Source organism: Simochromis diagramma, unplaced genomic scaffold (genome assembly GCF_900408965.1).
Source record: "Simochromis diagramma unplaced genomic scaffold, fSimDia1.1 OVJJ01000298.1, whole genome shotgun sequence".
NCBI classification, from domain to species: domain Eukaryota; kingdom Metazoa; phylum Chordata; class Actinopteri; order Cichliformes; family Cichlidae; genus Simochromis; species Simochromis diagramma.
The window spans coordinates 204,924-220,442 of NW_024387102.1; the positions used below are offsets into that span (position 1 = coordinate 204,924).

Below are 15,519 nucleotides of genomic sequence, written 5' to 3' on the forward strand. Positions count from 1 at the left end.
GTTTGTGTATTTATACACAAGCACTCATATATATTCAAATAATTTAAAAAAAGTTCATTTACCTGTTACTACCACACATCAAATCCGGTCGTTGGTACTTCCTGGCTTGTGTAGCCACGAGGTAACAAAAGCTCAACACTGCGCCCAGCATCCTGGAGCACTTCTGTTGTGTTTTGGAGTTTGTACGTGGTTCGGAACTTTCAGCTTTTTCCATTTTAAACTAATTTTCCTTTTAAACAACACAAAACACTGCAAACCACAACACAATTAAATATAAATTAAAATATGAAAACTAAAAGAAGATGCACATTCTCTGTCATATGGGCCTGCATGACTAAACTTTCTGAGTCCTTTATCATCTGCAACTGAAAATAGTTGTGGATGATTACTATACCTTTCTAATGTGACGTTGTTGTCCCTGGCTCTCTCTCTCTCTCTCTCCCTCCCGCTCTGTTCCTGTGCTACTGCGAGTGTAACTACCGCCCCTCCCCCCTCTGCCCAGCGCAAATTACAAGGCTCGCGTGCAGAGTGAAGCGGAAAAAAGTGCAAGAGAGGAGCCGGCTCGCGTCGTTCACTTCAAAGAGTCGGCTCTAAGAGCCGTTTCGTTCACGGCCGACACATCACTAGTCCTAACACCTCATCCATGAGAGCAGACAAAGGCCATGTAGCAGCAGTGGGCTTCCTACTCACTCCCTTGCCTGAAATTGCCTTGGAAGGCAGAGAAAATCGAAAGTTTGTATTTGAATATTACTCGACACACGTATTATTTTTTTTTAATTGTCCCTTGTTTTGCTTGCAAAGGGAAGGGGTGACAATCCCCTGCAGCCCCATTTTGAGAATTGCCCTAAGAGGCAGAAAATAATAGAACATGTCAACATAACAGCACAGCATAATGTACTTCTGTGACTTAGGACTACTAGAAAGAAACGTGCTCCACCTTCTGCATACTGTTGCTGTACCTCAAAGCTACAGAGTTTTTGGCTCAGTGAAAAGTCTCGGTGTCTTGGTGGAGTTTAATAAATCCCGCCATCTGCTCCTTGGTTCCTAAAATATAACAGGACATTGGAGTACATTTATTTTACTACCATCTAACACACCTTGGTTAATCAGCAAGAATCCAGTGATTTACTGGTTGACCTTTGTACAGTACATGCATCTACAGTAATGTTCACCTTAAAATTTAAAAATAAAAGTATATTAACATTTTAACATCTTGAAATTTTTATTGCTATCTTGAAAATAACTTGTATGTAAAACTTGCATGTATCCTCCAACACCATCTCTACTGCATCTGTAGCTGACACAATTGTTGGAAAGACAATCGACTAGGATGCGCTATGAATCCTGGGATAGGGGATGGGCCACAAAGGACACACCCGACCTGTCCTTCAAATCCGGGTGAAAGGAGGATGCATTTGTGGGCCGCATTTGGCTATGAGGCAGATTTACATGGTGATGCAATGGTAGAGTGATCTACTTATCATGCACTACTTTACTGTACATACAAATATGCAGTTCTGCATTATGAACTATTCCACCAGATGAACCTGAAATCTATATATAACAACTGACCTGTGTGATGTCCAGAAACACACAAAACATTATTTACCAACATATAAAAAAACATGGTAAGGACACGCTGGGGTGAAGTAAGATGACCATTTTGTAGTCCATTCTGGTTAATGTAGTTTCAACATTGCAAATATCTGTTGCTAAGGAGTCTAGTCTAAGTGTGGTTGCATTTTCTAAGCACAGTTTTGCTCTTTTCACTATCAACTCTCGTAACTACACACCTTTCCCTGACCTTATAACGTTTTCCACTGAGGTTAAGGAAAATTGGTTAAGAAAAGGAGACAGGAGTTTTTTTGTGGTTCGAAGCACATCAGTTGTTACGCTAAAGTGATATTAAAAGTGAAGGCTGTGAGATTATTATACTATCTTATGCCACGTTATATACCTTTATTTAAAGATTGTGAAATCATTATGTAGTTTTAGGTTGCATTATTCTCCTGACTTAGAAGAAGGTGATAACTATTACAGACTGATTTGTATTACATTAGACTGCTCATTTATTGTGAATGAATTACATTGTTTTATGATGCATTATACTGCTGATTTATAAGAAATACTGTTTTCAGAGAATCATGGCCTTACTTGTCTGATTAGGAAGAACAGAACATACTGCACAGGAAGCCAAGGTGTTACGTTCACCCCAAAAGGGTCTAGGCATGCGAGTGAGGGGACCAGTAACAAATGAGTCCAGAACAGAATGAAAGGAAAACAGACCAGTGTTTTTAGTAAATAAAATAGTCTTTATTATAAATCATCTTACCATAAAGAGCCGACAACGCCGTTTTACCAATAACACTCGGAAAAAGAGAAAAAAGGTTGCAACAACGAAGAACACAACCAAACAAAAACTTCACACCACGAGGAGGCACTTCCAGGGGCCCACAAGCTCACCCTGTCACTAAAAGCAGCTGGCTTACTGCTGCCAAGGCCCACAAGCCCACACTACTCACATAAAGCAGCTATGCTGTTTCCACACTTCAAGCAGGCCACCTACACACCAAGCAGAGACACCCCACCGCGCTCACAGCTCATCCCCAGCTTATATGACCTCAGAGAGGTGATTGCTGACTGGAGTCAGGTGGCAAACAGGCTAATCAGAAGCAGCTGTGTCCTGGGGAGAGAGGAGAGTGAGAGAGAGACAGAGGGGTGGAGCAAAAGAGGAGGAGGCGGAGAAAAACACCACGCCCACACAAGGGCAGTATCAGGAGGCCCAGCTAGGGCTGTAACACAAGGTCATAACTTAGGCTCACTGAGAAAGAAAGAATGTGGATGTTTAGGTTTTATGACTGTGGAAGGGGGGCCAAAGCTATACGAATGTGAGAAACGGTCAGACACTTTGAGGTCTGGCGGACACCCTCCGGTCCACATCTCCCGTCAGGACGTTTTTAAAGCTCAAAGTGTTGTATGTAATATGGAATAAAGAGATTGTTGATTGAGCATTTATACACCGAGTGTTGTTCTTCCTTCAGTCAAGGATGAAAGAATTGGGATATTTAACAAGGCCAAGCCTTTTCTCATGAGTTCCCTTTTTACTTAAAAATCAGATGTCATGATGGATTTATGATGAAAACTAAACAAAAGAATCAGTTATGTAAATCTTACTAGTTTTTAAGACATTGCCGTAGAGTGATAACGTGTTTAAAGAATACCATCGCTCTCGTGTGTCTAAGTGTGTGGCGCACACACACAAACACAGCTGTCAGCTGCAGCAGTCACTTCAGTTTCTGTTCAGTCTGACTGAGGGAGGTTTTTGTACGACTGTTTTTCACTGTGTGAACACCCACTGACTGTTAACATAGAATTCTCCCATACAGTAATAAACTGCTGCATCTTCAGCCTGGAATCCACTGATGGTCAGAGTGAAGTCAGAGTTTGATCCACTGCCTGTAAAACGAGCTGGAATCCCTGATTCTCGAGTGCTAGCACGATAAATGAGCAGTTTAGGAGGTTGTCCGCTTTTCTGTTGATACCAGGATAAATCATTACCATCAACATTGTGACTGGTCCTACACTTGATGCTCACAGTTGCTCCCACAGCAGAGCTCACTGCTCCAGGCTGAGTCACTGTGATCTGTCCTCTGGACTCTGAGGACACAGAGACAAAAACATAAAGCAGCTTCATGGTTTTGTGGGCTTCATTTCAGAGGGACAGATGTTGATAGAGGAGAGGAGTTTGATTCTCTGGACTTTACCTGTGAAGCAGCAGCAGAGGAGAGTCCAGATGAGGACGCAGATCAAAGTCATGTTTTTGATGAGGAGGATTTCTGTGGCTTCTGTTGTGATGAAGGACAGCTGTCAGTCATCCAGTGTTCAACTCTCAGGACTATAAACTCTCCCAGAGCACTGGAGCATGGTGCTGCTGATGCAAAGTGCCTCTCTATGGAAATCATCTGACCACGTTTAGAGGCACAATGTGAAAAAGTAAAGGTCTGGACTTCACCATTTGTTTTTACAACATTCTGTACCCCACGCAGATCCTGATGGGTTTGAAGAACTACTAAGTGATTATATTTAAAATAAGTTCATTTAACAGTTGGTCTTTGCCAAGATGTGGAGATGTTAGGAATTCAAGTTTTTCCTGAATTCCTTCGTTCATGTTTGTAGCATTAAATATTTCATGCAAAGCATTTAGTCAGTGACTTTATGATGGTGTACAGTGGTGGGTCACACTTACATTTGTACAGTTACATTGATTCAAGTAACTTTTTTGAGTAAATTCTATTTGCTGGTGAAGATCATGTGACCTAACTGAAAGCTTCACAGTGGGAATACAATAGACTTTGTGGAGAAAGTGTTTTCTAAACCACTTGTGCCACTGTGCTGGTATTTGGAAAGAATGTAATACCACATATTATTTGTATGAATGCAGTTATACTCACTGTATGTAAAGTACTATTGAGTGAGACATGCTGTTTGACTTATTGGAAACACATTTTTTAATTAAGCATAACATTTGGTTTTGTTTGCGATGTTGTTGATTATTAAAGTTTCTGATGACAATGTAAATTTTAAAATGTTGCTATAGGAGACCATTAAGATGGCTGTGATCCAAAATTAAATATGGTTCAAACAACATGATACAACATGATTTCCTCCAGTACCATCCACCTCCAACATATATTACAGTTTCTGTCAGTTTGCTGCAGTTTCAAATCAGTGATGCTTTTCCCCAATCAAATTAGCCTTTCTCATTGTTTTTATACACACATACACACTGCTGTTGTTTCTACACTAATAAAGGGATTTGTTGCTTTGTTGATCCACTTGAATCTCACAACTCTTCGAAACAGTTTTGTCAGACAGAACTCCAGATCTGTCACTTTGCTGAATACTGTCCAACACTGCATTAGTGTTTCCACTCAAATTACTTCAAAGCAGTGAAATTGCTCTTCAATTATAATCACATATGGACACATGTTCTCAGAAGACCTTTAAGTTGAAGCATTTGGATATGCATAATCTCAGTCTTGTGTCACACGTCCATGCCATGGCACTGCTACTGTAATTACATAGAAACATATACTATATGCACTCACAGACCACTTTATTAGGTACACCTCGCTAGTACTGGGCTGGACCCCCTTTTTGCCTTCTGAGCTGCCTGAATGCTTTGTAGCATAGATTCAACAAGTCAGAGATTTTGCTCCTCATTGACATAATAGCATCATATCATTGCTGCAGATTTGACAGCTGGACACCCCTTTCAAGCACATCCCAAAAATGCTGTCTTTAACTGAGATCTGGTGACTGTGGAGGCCATTGGAGCACCGTGTTTTTGTTTTTTGGTTCTTACAAGTTTGGTCACTCCATGTGAATTATAACCTCAGTTTCCTGTTCTTAGGTGACAGGCCCTGCAGTGCAGTCTTCTCCTGCTGTAGCCCATCTGCTTCAAGGTCACATGTTGTGCTTGCAGACATGCTCTTCTGCGTCTTGTTTGTATCGAGTGGTTGATTGAGTTACTGTTGCCGTCCTATAAACTCAAAACTTTCAGGCCGTTCTCCTCTGGCCTTTGACATCAACATTTTTCAGACCGTTCCCCGTCAACCCTACAAATGGCTGTGTAAAGAAATCCCAGCAGATCAGCCTGTCTGACATCAACAACCATGACACTTTTAATTATCTTTCTTAATGATGCTTGAATTAATCTTCAGCAGGCTGTGTCCAACATGTCTACATGTGTAAATGCTATGAGCTGCTGACATGTGATTGGCTGATATTTGGATTAATAAGCAGTTTAACAGGTGTACTTAATAACCTAATAAACACATGCAGTATGACTTTACTGGACTATACAGTAGTTGGTGCTGTGGTCTCAGATTGTATACATTTTCTTTTCCTGACACATATAGTTTAATGAGTATTATTTTGCTTTTCTCCATTTCATCAGTTTTGTAAATTAAAAAAATACAAAAAAAAAACATCAGACTTGATTTTTGTTTCTGAAAACAGTTTTAAACTTCTCATTAGCTGTCACAGTCCAGGTGAGCTGCTGGTAAATTTCCACTAAGTCCATGTTCTCCTGTGTCTGCCCCTGGGCAGAGCCATCATCTCCTCACATGGAGCCAATCTGGAGCAACCTACTCAGGATATTTAAGACCAGCGTTGCCGTCTCTTCACTGCTAGTTTGCCAACTTACCCTCGGTGGTAACAGGCTACCATGCTTCGTGCTCCTTTGCCCAAGTCTATGTACTTACCTCGTTCTTCATGTGCTACAGCTCTCTGGTCACGCCACTGCTCCACTCTTCAGCTAAGATCGCCACTCGGACACTCGGCCATACTCACTGCAGTTTCATGCTCCGTCTCCTGGGAAGGATTTCAATATCACACCTGCTGCCCTCTTCCCACTGCTTCTCACAGGATCCCTTGGAGCTCAGGTCAGCTCATCTTAAATCTATTCAGCTCACCTGGACCTTCACCTACTCCCCTCAAAGTACCACCTACTCCACCTGCAACATAAGCCATACTCCTCTTTAAAGTTCAATCACACCTGGAGAAGTCTGTGAACCCACTAACCCCCTTTTCCTCTCTCCCTCTTGATCACCACGCCACCTTAGGCCACCACGCTACGTTTTCTTGTCAGGAATCCCACGTCAAGTATAACTCTGTGTTTTTGTGCCAAATAAAGATTTGTGTAAAGCAAACTCAACCGTCTCCACATGTGGTCCAGCACTTGAGTCCAGTTTCGTACAGGCCTTTGGCCCCTTGTGACATTAGGCCTACATTTTTTGCAGTACTCTTTCCAAAGTAGGTAAGGTTTTGAGAAAAATAACAAAACAAAAAAACCTGTTTGATGTCTTAAAACGACGGTGAAAGTGTTTTATGAAGTGTCTTTTGCATAGATGAGTCTGTGTGGTGAAAAAGGCCTTACATATTTTGAGAGCTGCATTAAGAGTGGTGAGAATGACGTTCCTGATGTAAGACTTTCACCAAAGCAACTGAGAAAAGCAGTGATGGGGAAACATTTACTGAAGTTCATTTAACTGTTCACGAATAAATGTCAGTGAAGTCATTTGAAAACGTGTGTGTGTGTGTGAAACATGTCAAAAGTGAACCAAAGCAACACATGGTGATAAAACCCGAATTGAATGGTAATGTTTACCAGTTAGAAGCCTTCACAGTGAGAACAGCACAGAGCACAGTCTTCTCTACCTGGAAGGGATTTTCAAAACTTCCTAAAACACCATTATTTGTAGACAGAATTCCAAAATAGAAATAAAAACTCATTAAAAAAACCCTGTATGTGTAAGGAGCGTCTTAACAATGGACATGTTCCTTCGGAAATTAAAAAAAAATATATATAAAAAAATGCTGGTACACTTTCCAGAACTTAATATTTTTGTGAAATTCAAAACATAACTACATGAATCTGAAGTGTTTTTGAAGCGTTTTAGGCTGAGAATTAGTTTCAGTGTTTAGAGTTGTGAAAAAATAAGTGCCAGGTTTCAAGAGAGTTTTTCACAAGTAAGCTGTAAAATCTACATGTTGAAATCATATTCTTTAAATATTGTTGTAATGGGCTTTATTTGTTTTAATTACACTATTATAATAAAATTAAATTATACAAACAATGAATGATTTTGTTGAGTTTGTTTGTTTCAGAGTCAGAGAGCCGTGTCTCTCTACAGTCAGAGGTTTTTGTAAGGCGCCTCAATGAGTTTGTATCACTGTGGTTCACGTTCGGTGGAGGAACCAGACTGGATGTTGGAAGTAAGTCAGCCTTAGAGCTTTTTTTTTTTTAAATGTAATTTTCTTTTCTTTCATTTCATTTAATATGAAAGGCTAGGGAACTTTTTTTGTAACTGATTAATTATTTTATTCATAAATTTTGTCCTAAGAAATAAAGTCAGCTTTGGAAATGAATATTCAGACACTCAGGACAATTTCCAATGAAAATCTGGGATGTTTCATAGTATTAATTATTATTTCTGGTTCTGATGATAAAGTTGTATTTTGAGGGCTTGTAGGTTTAGTTCAGTCTGTTAGAGTCAGAGAGCCGTGTCTCTCTACAGTCAGAGGTTTTTGTACGGCGCCTCAATGAGTTTGTATCACTGTGGTGGACTTTTGGTGGAGGAACCAGACTGGATGTTGGAAGTAAGTTAATTAAACTGTGTTTATTATTAAATATTGTATCATTTTATTTAATAATTATTTGTTAGGCTGCTTAGATGAGACAAAAGTATTTTTTTTTATTAAAAATAATAGAGTTTTTGATGTTTGTCCTTTTTACTGGACTAATTCAGATGAGCTCTGCGAGTTTCTCTTGTTGAATCTACATTTCTGTCACAGTAAAATATATGTAGACAAGAGTAAACTTCATCATCTTATGATTAGTTTGTAAATTTCCACCACATCAGCTGCTGTTTGGATGAGTTAAAGTTTGCTTTCTGATGTTTTTATCGTGTCAGATGTTTCAGATTTAGTTTGAAATCATGTGAGCTGTTCAATAACATTTCAAATCTGTATGAATGAGTAGCTGCTCTGTGCTTGTGTCCACTCATTTCTTCAGTCGTCCATGATTTAGACTTCTAATCATTTTAAAGCCAAACTTCTGCTGTAAATGTTTCCACATCTGCTTCTTTTATTTCCAGTGTAGTTTGAACATATTTCAGCTCAAACTGTGTGATGATTCTCTCTGTGCTGATATGCATGAGAGGTTTCTTAAAGGGAAGTGAAACAATGTGTGAGTGAATGACTGGTGGAGCAGAAAAAACACCTGACAGAAACTTCTTAACGGAGAAAATCAAATTGTGGTTCCTGTCCTCTAAGCTGATTGGTGTTTCCTAGGTGATACCCGCCCCGCCCTGAAGGTGCTGGGTCCCTCCAACAAGGAGCTGGAGCAGGGGAAGGCCACACTCATGTGTGTGGCCAACAAGGGCTTCCCCTCAGACTGGAGTCTGTCCTGGAAGACGAGCGACAGCAGTGGCAGCAGCAGCATCAGAGGGGAGGAGAGCAGGACTCCTGGAGTGCTGCAGAATGACGGCCTCTACAGCTGGAGCAGCACCCTGACGCTCACTGCAGACCAGTGGGGGAAGGTGGGCTCTGTGACCTGTGAGGCCACCCAGGGCTCCCAGTCTCTGGTCTCAGAGATACTGAGGAGAGACCAGTGTTCCCAGTCCTGATGTCAATCACTGAGTCTTTCATGCTGTTTTTCCTCTTTCTCTCTGTTTCTTTTTGTTTGCAGATTTTTCAAAAAGCATCAAACAGTCATGTTTCCATCTCATAATGACAACAATCAGAGCAACAATCTCCTCTAGTTTCATCCTTTTGTGTCTGTTGTAAAGCTGATATTTCAAACTCTTAAAAGAATAAAAACGTACCGAAAAAACATGTTCTTTGACTCTGTGAGTTTAATAAATGCACATTAAAAAATTAAGATTTTGTAATATTAGTAAAACAGACCAAAATAAAATGTAAACAGACACATCAAGTGTAATGTGCAGTGAAAATGGTTAAATATGTTTTTTAATCCACATATTAAATATTTCTCTATAAGATGTTGAGGTCATGTCAACCATAGATTATCTGTGTGCTCTTCATAATTTCTAGTCTCAAAGCTGTTTTATGATCTACATTTTAATCTGATCTAAAACCTAATAAGTAAAATTAAAGAGCAGGGTGTCATCTGTATGTTTAAACAGAGATCATTTAAATCAAGTTTAAGTGAAGATTTACTGAAGTTTGATTAATGAACTATTTGGCAGTGAAACTCTGATGAAGCAACAAAGCAGAGAAGAGTCTAGAAGCTGGTGGTGGCAGAGGTGAAGCAGGTGGAGACTTAGCTGAGGATCTCTAATTGCCAGGATGAGGTGGAGATAAGGAGATTTAAAGCACACAAAACAGAGGCTGAGTAACTCACAGAAGGCAGCGAGACAATAACTGGACTCAAATAATGACGACAGAATTGAGCTTGAAGTGGACATGATGTTAAGAACAGACTAACAGAACAAACACAGGAATGCAGGCAGATGAGAGACTACAGGTCTGCTTTAATCAACTTATATAGAAGTTCATCTCTTCTAGTGTTCACAGCAAAATGAGAGAAACTCACTTCACTAAACCTCTTAACACAAGAAAAAGTCCACGGTCTGTCAGGAGGATGATCACATCTTATTTTCAGTGGTTTCAGATTTAGGTAGGACTTTATATTAATGTCACACTTTTAAGCATTAGTAAGATATTATTTAAAGAGAAACTTTTTAGTTCTTTGTTCTGTCTACATTAATACTTTGGAAACTGACTAAATAACTTTAGGTTTTTACAACAGTAACAGTGATTCGTTTGTGCTGGAAATATCCAAATGAGGCTAAATCTTCACTGAACACATCCCCTACAAACACTGTTATAACAGCCTGCTTGATTTGTTAATCAGCAGAATATCAGAATATTATAGACACTAGTTGTGATGTGACTACAATGATTTTCTGGATTTGTGTGATAACAAGGACTGCAGCTGAGCTCCACAGAAGGATCAGTTTAATATTTAACAGCTTACAAATAGAAAAGAGCTGCTCATCAGTGCAGAAACACTGACAACAGTATTTGTATTTCTAATGACAGCTTGTTATATTTTACAACTTGGATTAATATAAAAATCTTTAATGAGCAAAAACAACATTTTTTTTCTTTGTGGACCTTCCAGCTACGTCTTTTCATCTGAACTTATTGTTATAAATGTAGAAACTAAGAATGAGTCAGACTGATGGGCTACAGAGAACATCAGTCATCTAAAAATAATGTTAATGTGTTAAACATCTGGAGCCAGTGTTGTGTCTGTATTCTGTGACTCATTAAACATTTATCTTTTTATTCGGGGACACCACTTCATTTCTTTTTTCATGTTACTAACAACGTATTCAATAAGTTTATGAATGTTAAACTGTGAGTGCACACAAATGAAATTCCACAGTAAATATTAAAGTAATCGTTCCTCCCAGTCTTTTAGTTTGTTCTGCAGCTGTTGCTTCAGATCAGTTCCTCTTCAGCTGAGAGGTTTTTGTACGACAGATTTTCACTGTGTAAACAGAGTGTTTGTTTTTGAGCCTCAAATTTATGTTTAGATTATTTGAATTAAACTTTATTTTTATGTTGAGCTGTATGATATTTATTGATTTTATTTTCATATATTTTAACATAAAGGTCTTATTTTACTGATAACTGTTAAAATTTAACAAATCATAGATGATATTATGGTGGTTCTAGTATGGAATGGAGGTCAAAGGTCACGATGAGTTTTCTCTATAACTATTCGACTTGTTGAACATGTTGACTGATTTTTACTTAATTTTTAGGGAAAAGAGAAAAAGAAACTATTTTAGATTGGAAGCAAATGTGTGTGTGTGTGTGTGTGTGTGTGTGTGTGTGTGTGTGTGTGTGTGTCCTCAGTGAACTGTATCAGTCTCTGCAGTATCTTCCAGCTGCAGCAGTCACTTCAGTTTCTGTTCAGTCTGACTGAGGGAGGTTTTTGTACGACTGTTTTTCACTGTGTGAACACATACTGACTGTTGATATAGTGATAACTCTGACAGTAATAAACTGCTGCATCTTCAGCCTGGACTCCACTGATGGTCAGAGTGAAGTCAGAGTTTGATCCACTGCCTGTAAAACGAGCTGGAATCCCTGATTCTCGAGTGCTAGCGTAGTAAATGAGCAGTTTAGGAACTCCTCCATCTTTCTGTTGGTACCAGGCTAACGAGGGGTAGCTGTTGAAGACAGTGCTATAAACATGAACATTCTGACTGGTCCTACACTTGATGCTCACAGATCCTCCCACAGCAGAGCTCACTGCTCCAGGCTGAGTCACTGTATATTGTCCTCTGGACTCTGAGGACACAGAGACAAAAACATAAAGCAGCTTCATGGTTTTGTGGGCTTCATTTCAGAGGGACAGATGTTGATAGAGGAGAGGAGTTTGATTCTCTGGACTTTACCTGTGAAGCAGCAGCAGAGGAGAGTCCAGATGAGGACGCAGATCAAAGTCATGTTTTTGATGAGGAGGATTTCTGTGGCTTCTGTTGTGATGAAGGACAGCTGTCAGTCATCCAGTGTTCAACTCTCAGGACTATAAACTCTCCCAGAGCACTGGAGCATGGTGCTGCTGATGCAAAGTGCCTCTCTATGGAAATCATCTGACTCACTGCAGCATGACTTGCTTAAAAAGCATATCACAGCATATTTAGCATGTGACTCATATGAATCATGTACAATTTATAGACAGGTAACAAATTAAGAAAAACATGACACCTACAGTGAGGTGATGTGAAAGCTGTGTGAATTTGAACAGATGTGTTAGAGCTCACCTTTATCCTCCAGTATCATCACCATCATTGACACCGAATGAAGGGACATAATCAAAATCATATCATAATAGTTATAGTTGTTTTTACATATCTCACTTTGTTATTTAAATTTCCATGACATCATTCTACAGTGCAAAGTCTGCAGACAGGATGAGCAGTAGTCAACACCTTTTTAATTTCCAAGCAGGTGAGGGAGAGACGACATTCAGTGGTGCACTGATACGTGTCTCTAAAGATGAATAGCAGCCCTTTTTAAATACAGTCAAACAGAAGGCATTTCCACAGCTGTTGTTCACGCCCTTGATTTCGACTGTGCAATTATTGTTGGGGATTTTAACATCCATGTGGACAACCCTCAAGACAAAGGGACTAAAGACCTGAGTAACACTCTGGGCAACTTTGGGCTGACTCAGCATGTAACAGAGGCCACACATAATAGAGGACACACTCTCGACCTACTGATCTCCAAGGGCCTGAGCATTTCAAACATTACTGTGTCTGATGTGGGCCTGTCTGATCATTACTGTGTTTTCTTTGAAAGTAAAATCTCAGCCCACATAAATATATCCACAACAGTGATCACAAAGCGGTGTATAACTGAACACAGTAGTGAGATCTTTAACCAGGTCTTCCCATTAACACCTGACCTGTCCAGAGGGTCAGTCAATGAGCTCATCAATAGCTTCAATGCTAACATGTTAAATGTAATGGATACTATTGCCCCCATTAAGGCGAAGGTTATCTCTGGAAGGAAAAAGTCTCCATGGAGAAACTCCACACTAGTGAAAAATGAAAAAAGAGAGTGTAGGAAAGCTGAGCGCAGATGGAGAAAAACAAACCTCCAGGTTCACTATGACATCTATAAAGAGAAACTTCACAATTATAATTTACAACTGAGGAGTGCAAGAAGGTCCTAGTTCTCTGACATCATCACTAAAAACAGCCATAATGCTCGGGTCTTATTTTCTACAGTTGACAGGCTAACAAACCCTCCTGTGTCAGTGGCAGCTGAACTTCATTCGACCATGGCCTGCAGTGACTTTGCCAAATTCTTCACAGACAAAATCCAAAAGATTAGACAAGCAGTTGGTACATCAACAGCAGATCCAGGATATGTACTGTGTCCACCGAAAAACTGTTTAAACACCATCAAACAGTTTCACCCGATTAACAGCAAAGACCTGGAGGACATCTTAGGTCAACTGAACTCCTCCTCCTGCTGTTTAGATGTCCTGCCAACAAGTTTTTTCAAAAAGGTCTCAAAGACTTTAGAGTCAGACCTGTTACAGATCGTCAACTTTTCTTTAATATCAGGCGTGTTTCCAGAATCACTAAAAACTGCTGTAATCAAACCTATACTGAAAAAGGACAATCTTGACAAGACACAAATGAAAAACTACAGGCAGATCTCAAATCTCCCATTTTTAAGTAAGATCATTGAAAAAGCAGTTTCTCAACAGCTCAGTTACTTCTTAAAACAGAATAATTGCTACGATGCCTTCCAGTCAGGTTTTAGACAGAACCACAGCACTGAAACCGCTCTGACAAAAGTGTTTAATGACATATGTCTGAACACAGACAGTGGAAAAATGTCAGTCCTAGTTTTACTGGATCTCAGTGCAGCATTTGATACAGTTGACCACAACATATTACTCAAACGACTGGAGAACTGGGCAGGTCTTTCAGGAACTGTACTAAACTGGTTCAAAACATACTTAGAAAACAGGAAATACTTTGTATCAATAGGTAACTTCACATCTGAGCAGACAAGTATCACATGTGGAGTTCCCCAAGGTTCCATCTTAGGACCCCTTCTGTTTAACATTTACATGCTCCCACTGGCACAGATTATAAAGAACAACAAAATAAACTACCACAGCTATGCAGATGACACACAAATATATATCACAATGTCACCAGGAGACCGAGGCCCTATACAGGCTCTTGGTAAATGCATTGAGGAAATTAATGACTGGTTGTGCCACAATTTTCTCCAACTAAACAAAAACAAAACTGAAGTAATAGTCTTTGGCGCCAAAGAAAAACGATTACAGGTCACCAGAGAACTTCAATCTATACATCTAAAAACCACAAACCAGGCGAGAAATTTGGGTGTAGTGATGGATGCAGGCCTAAACTTAGAAAAACACATTAAGACAATAACGAAATCAGCTTACTATCACCTCAAGAATATTTCAAGGATAAAAGATCTGATGTCTCAACAGGACCTGGAAAAACTAGTCCATGCATTCATTTTTAGTAGGCTTGATTACTGTAACAGCATCTTTACAGGTCTACCTAAAAAATCAGTCAGACAACTACAGCTCATTCAGAACTCTGCTGCTCGAGTCCTCACTAAGACCAAAAAAGTGGACCACATCAGTCCAGCTCTGAGGTCTTTACACTGGCTGCCTGTCCGTCAGAGGATAGACTTTAAAGTTCTGATGCTGGTCTATAAAGCTCTGAATGGTTTAGGACCAAAATACATCAGTGACCTCCTGACCCAGTATGAACCTTCCAGATCCCTCAGGTCATCTGGATCTGGTCTTTTATCAGTTCCCAGAGTCAGAACCAGACACGGAGAAGCTGCATTCAGCTTTTATGCTCCTTATATCTGGAACAAACTCCCAGAAAGCCTCAGATCAGCTGAAACACTCAGTTTATTTAAATCCAGGTTGAAGACTCACCTGTTCTCAGCTGCATTTGAATAAAGCACCAAATCCACACTTTTAAGCTTAAATTTCAAAACTTACACTAACTACTGATCTTATCTATTTCTGATTTTATCTGTTTTGATTTTATATACTGTTTTGTTTGTTTGTTAAGCTTAAATTTCAAAACTTACATTAACTACTGATTTTATCTACTGTTCTGATTTTATCTGTTTTGATTTTATATACTGTTTTGTTTGTTTGTTTGTTTGTTTGTTTGTTTGTTTGTTTGTTTGTTTGTTAAGTGGGTTTAGAGCTCTGGGTAGCTCCCCAGCTGGGTCTAGACTGGGTCTAGAGAGTATTTTAAATTCAGGGAATTTAAAATAGAAAGTAGCTCGTCCACAGAAGGACTGGTAGCTCCCCTTACGATAAGGGTTCAGATCGCGCGAACAGGTGTGAAATGTGTGTGTTTAGTTAGTTTGTTTGTTTTATTGTTTTAA

The 15,519-nt window shown here is 39.5% G+C and overlaps 1 gene segment (V, D, J or C); it reads left to right on the forward strand.

Annotated features, from left to right (window-relative positions):
- The first annotated feature begins 6,911 nt into the window (after positions 1-6,911).
- LOC120743054 lies at positions 6,912-9,259 on the forward strand. The segment is given in 3 exon segments: positions 6,912-6,966; positions 7,738-7,779; positions 8,857-9,259. Coding segments are annotated over 3 exon segments (432 nt in total).
- The last annotated feature ends 6,260 nt before the right edge of the window (positions 9,260-15,519 follow it).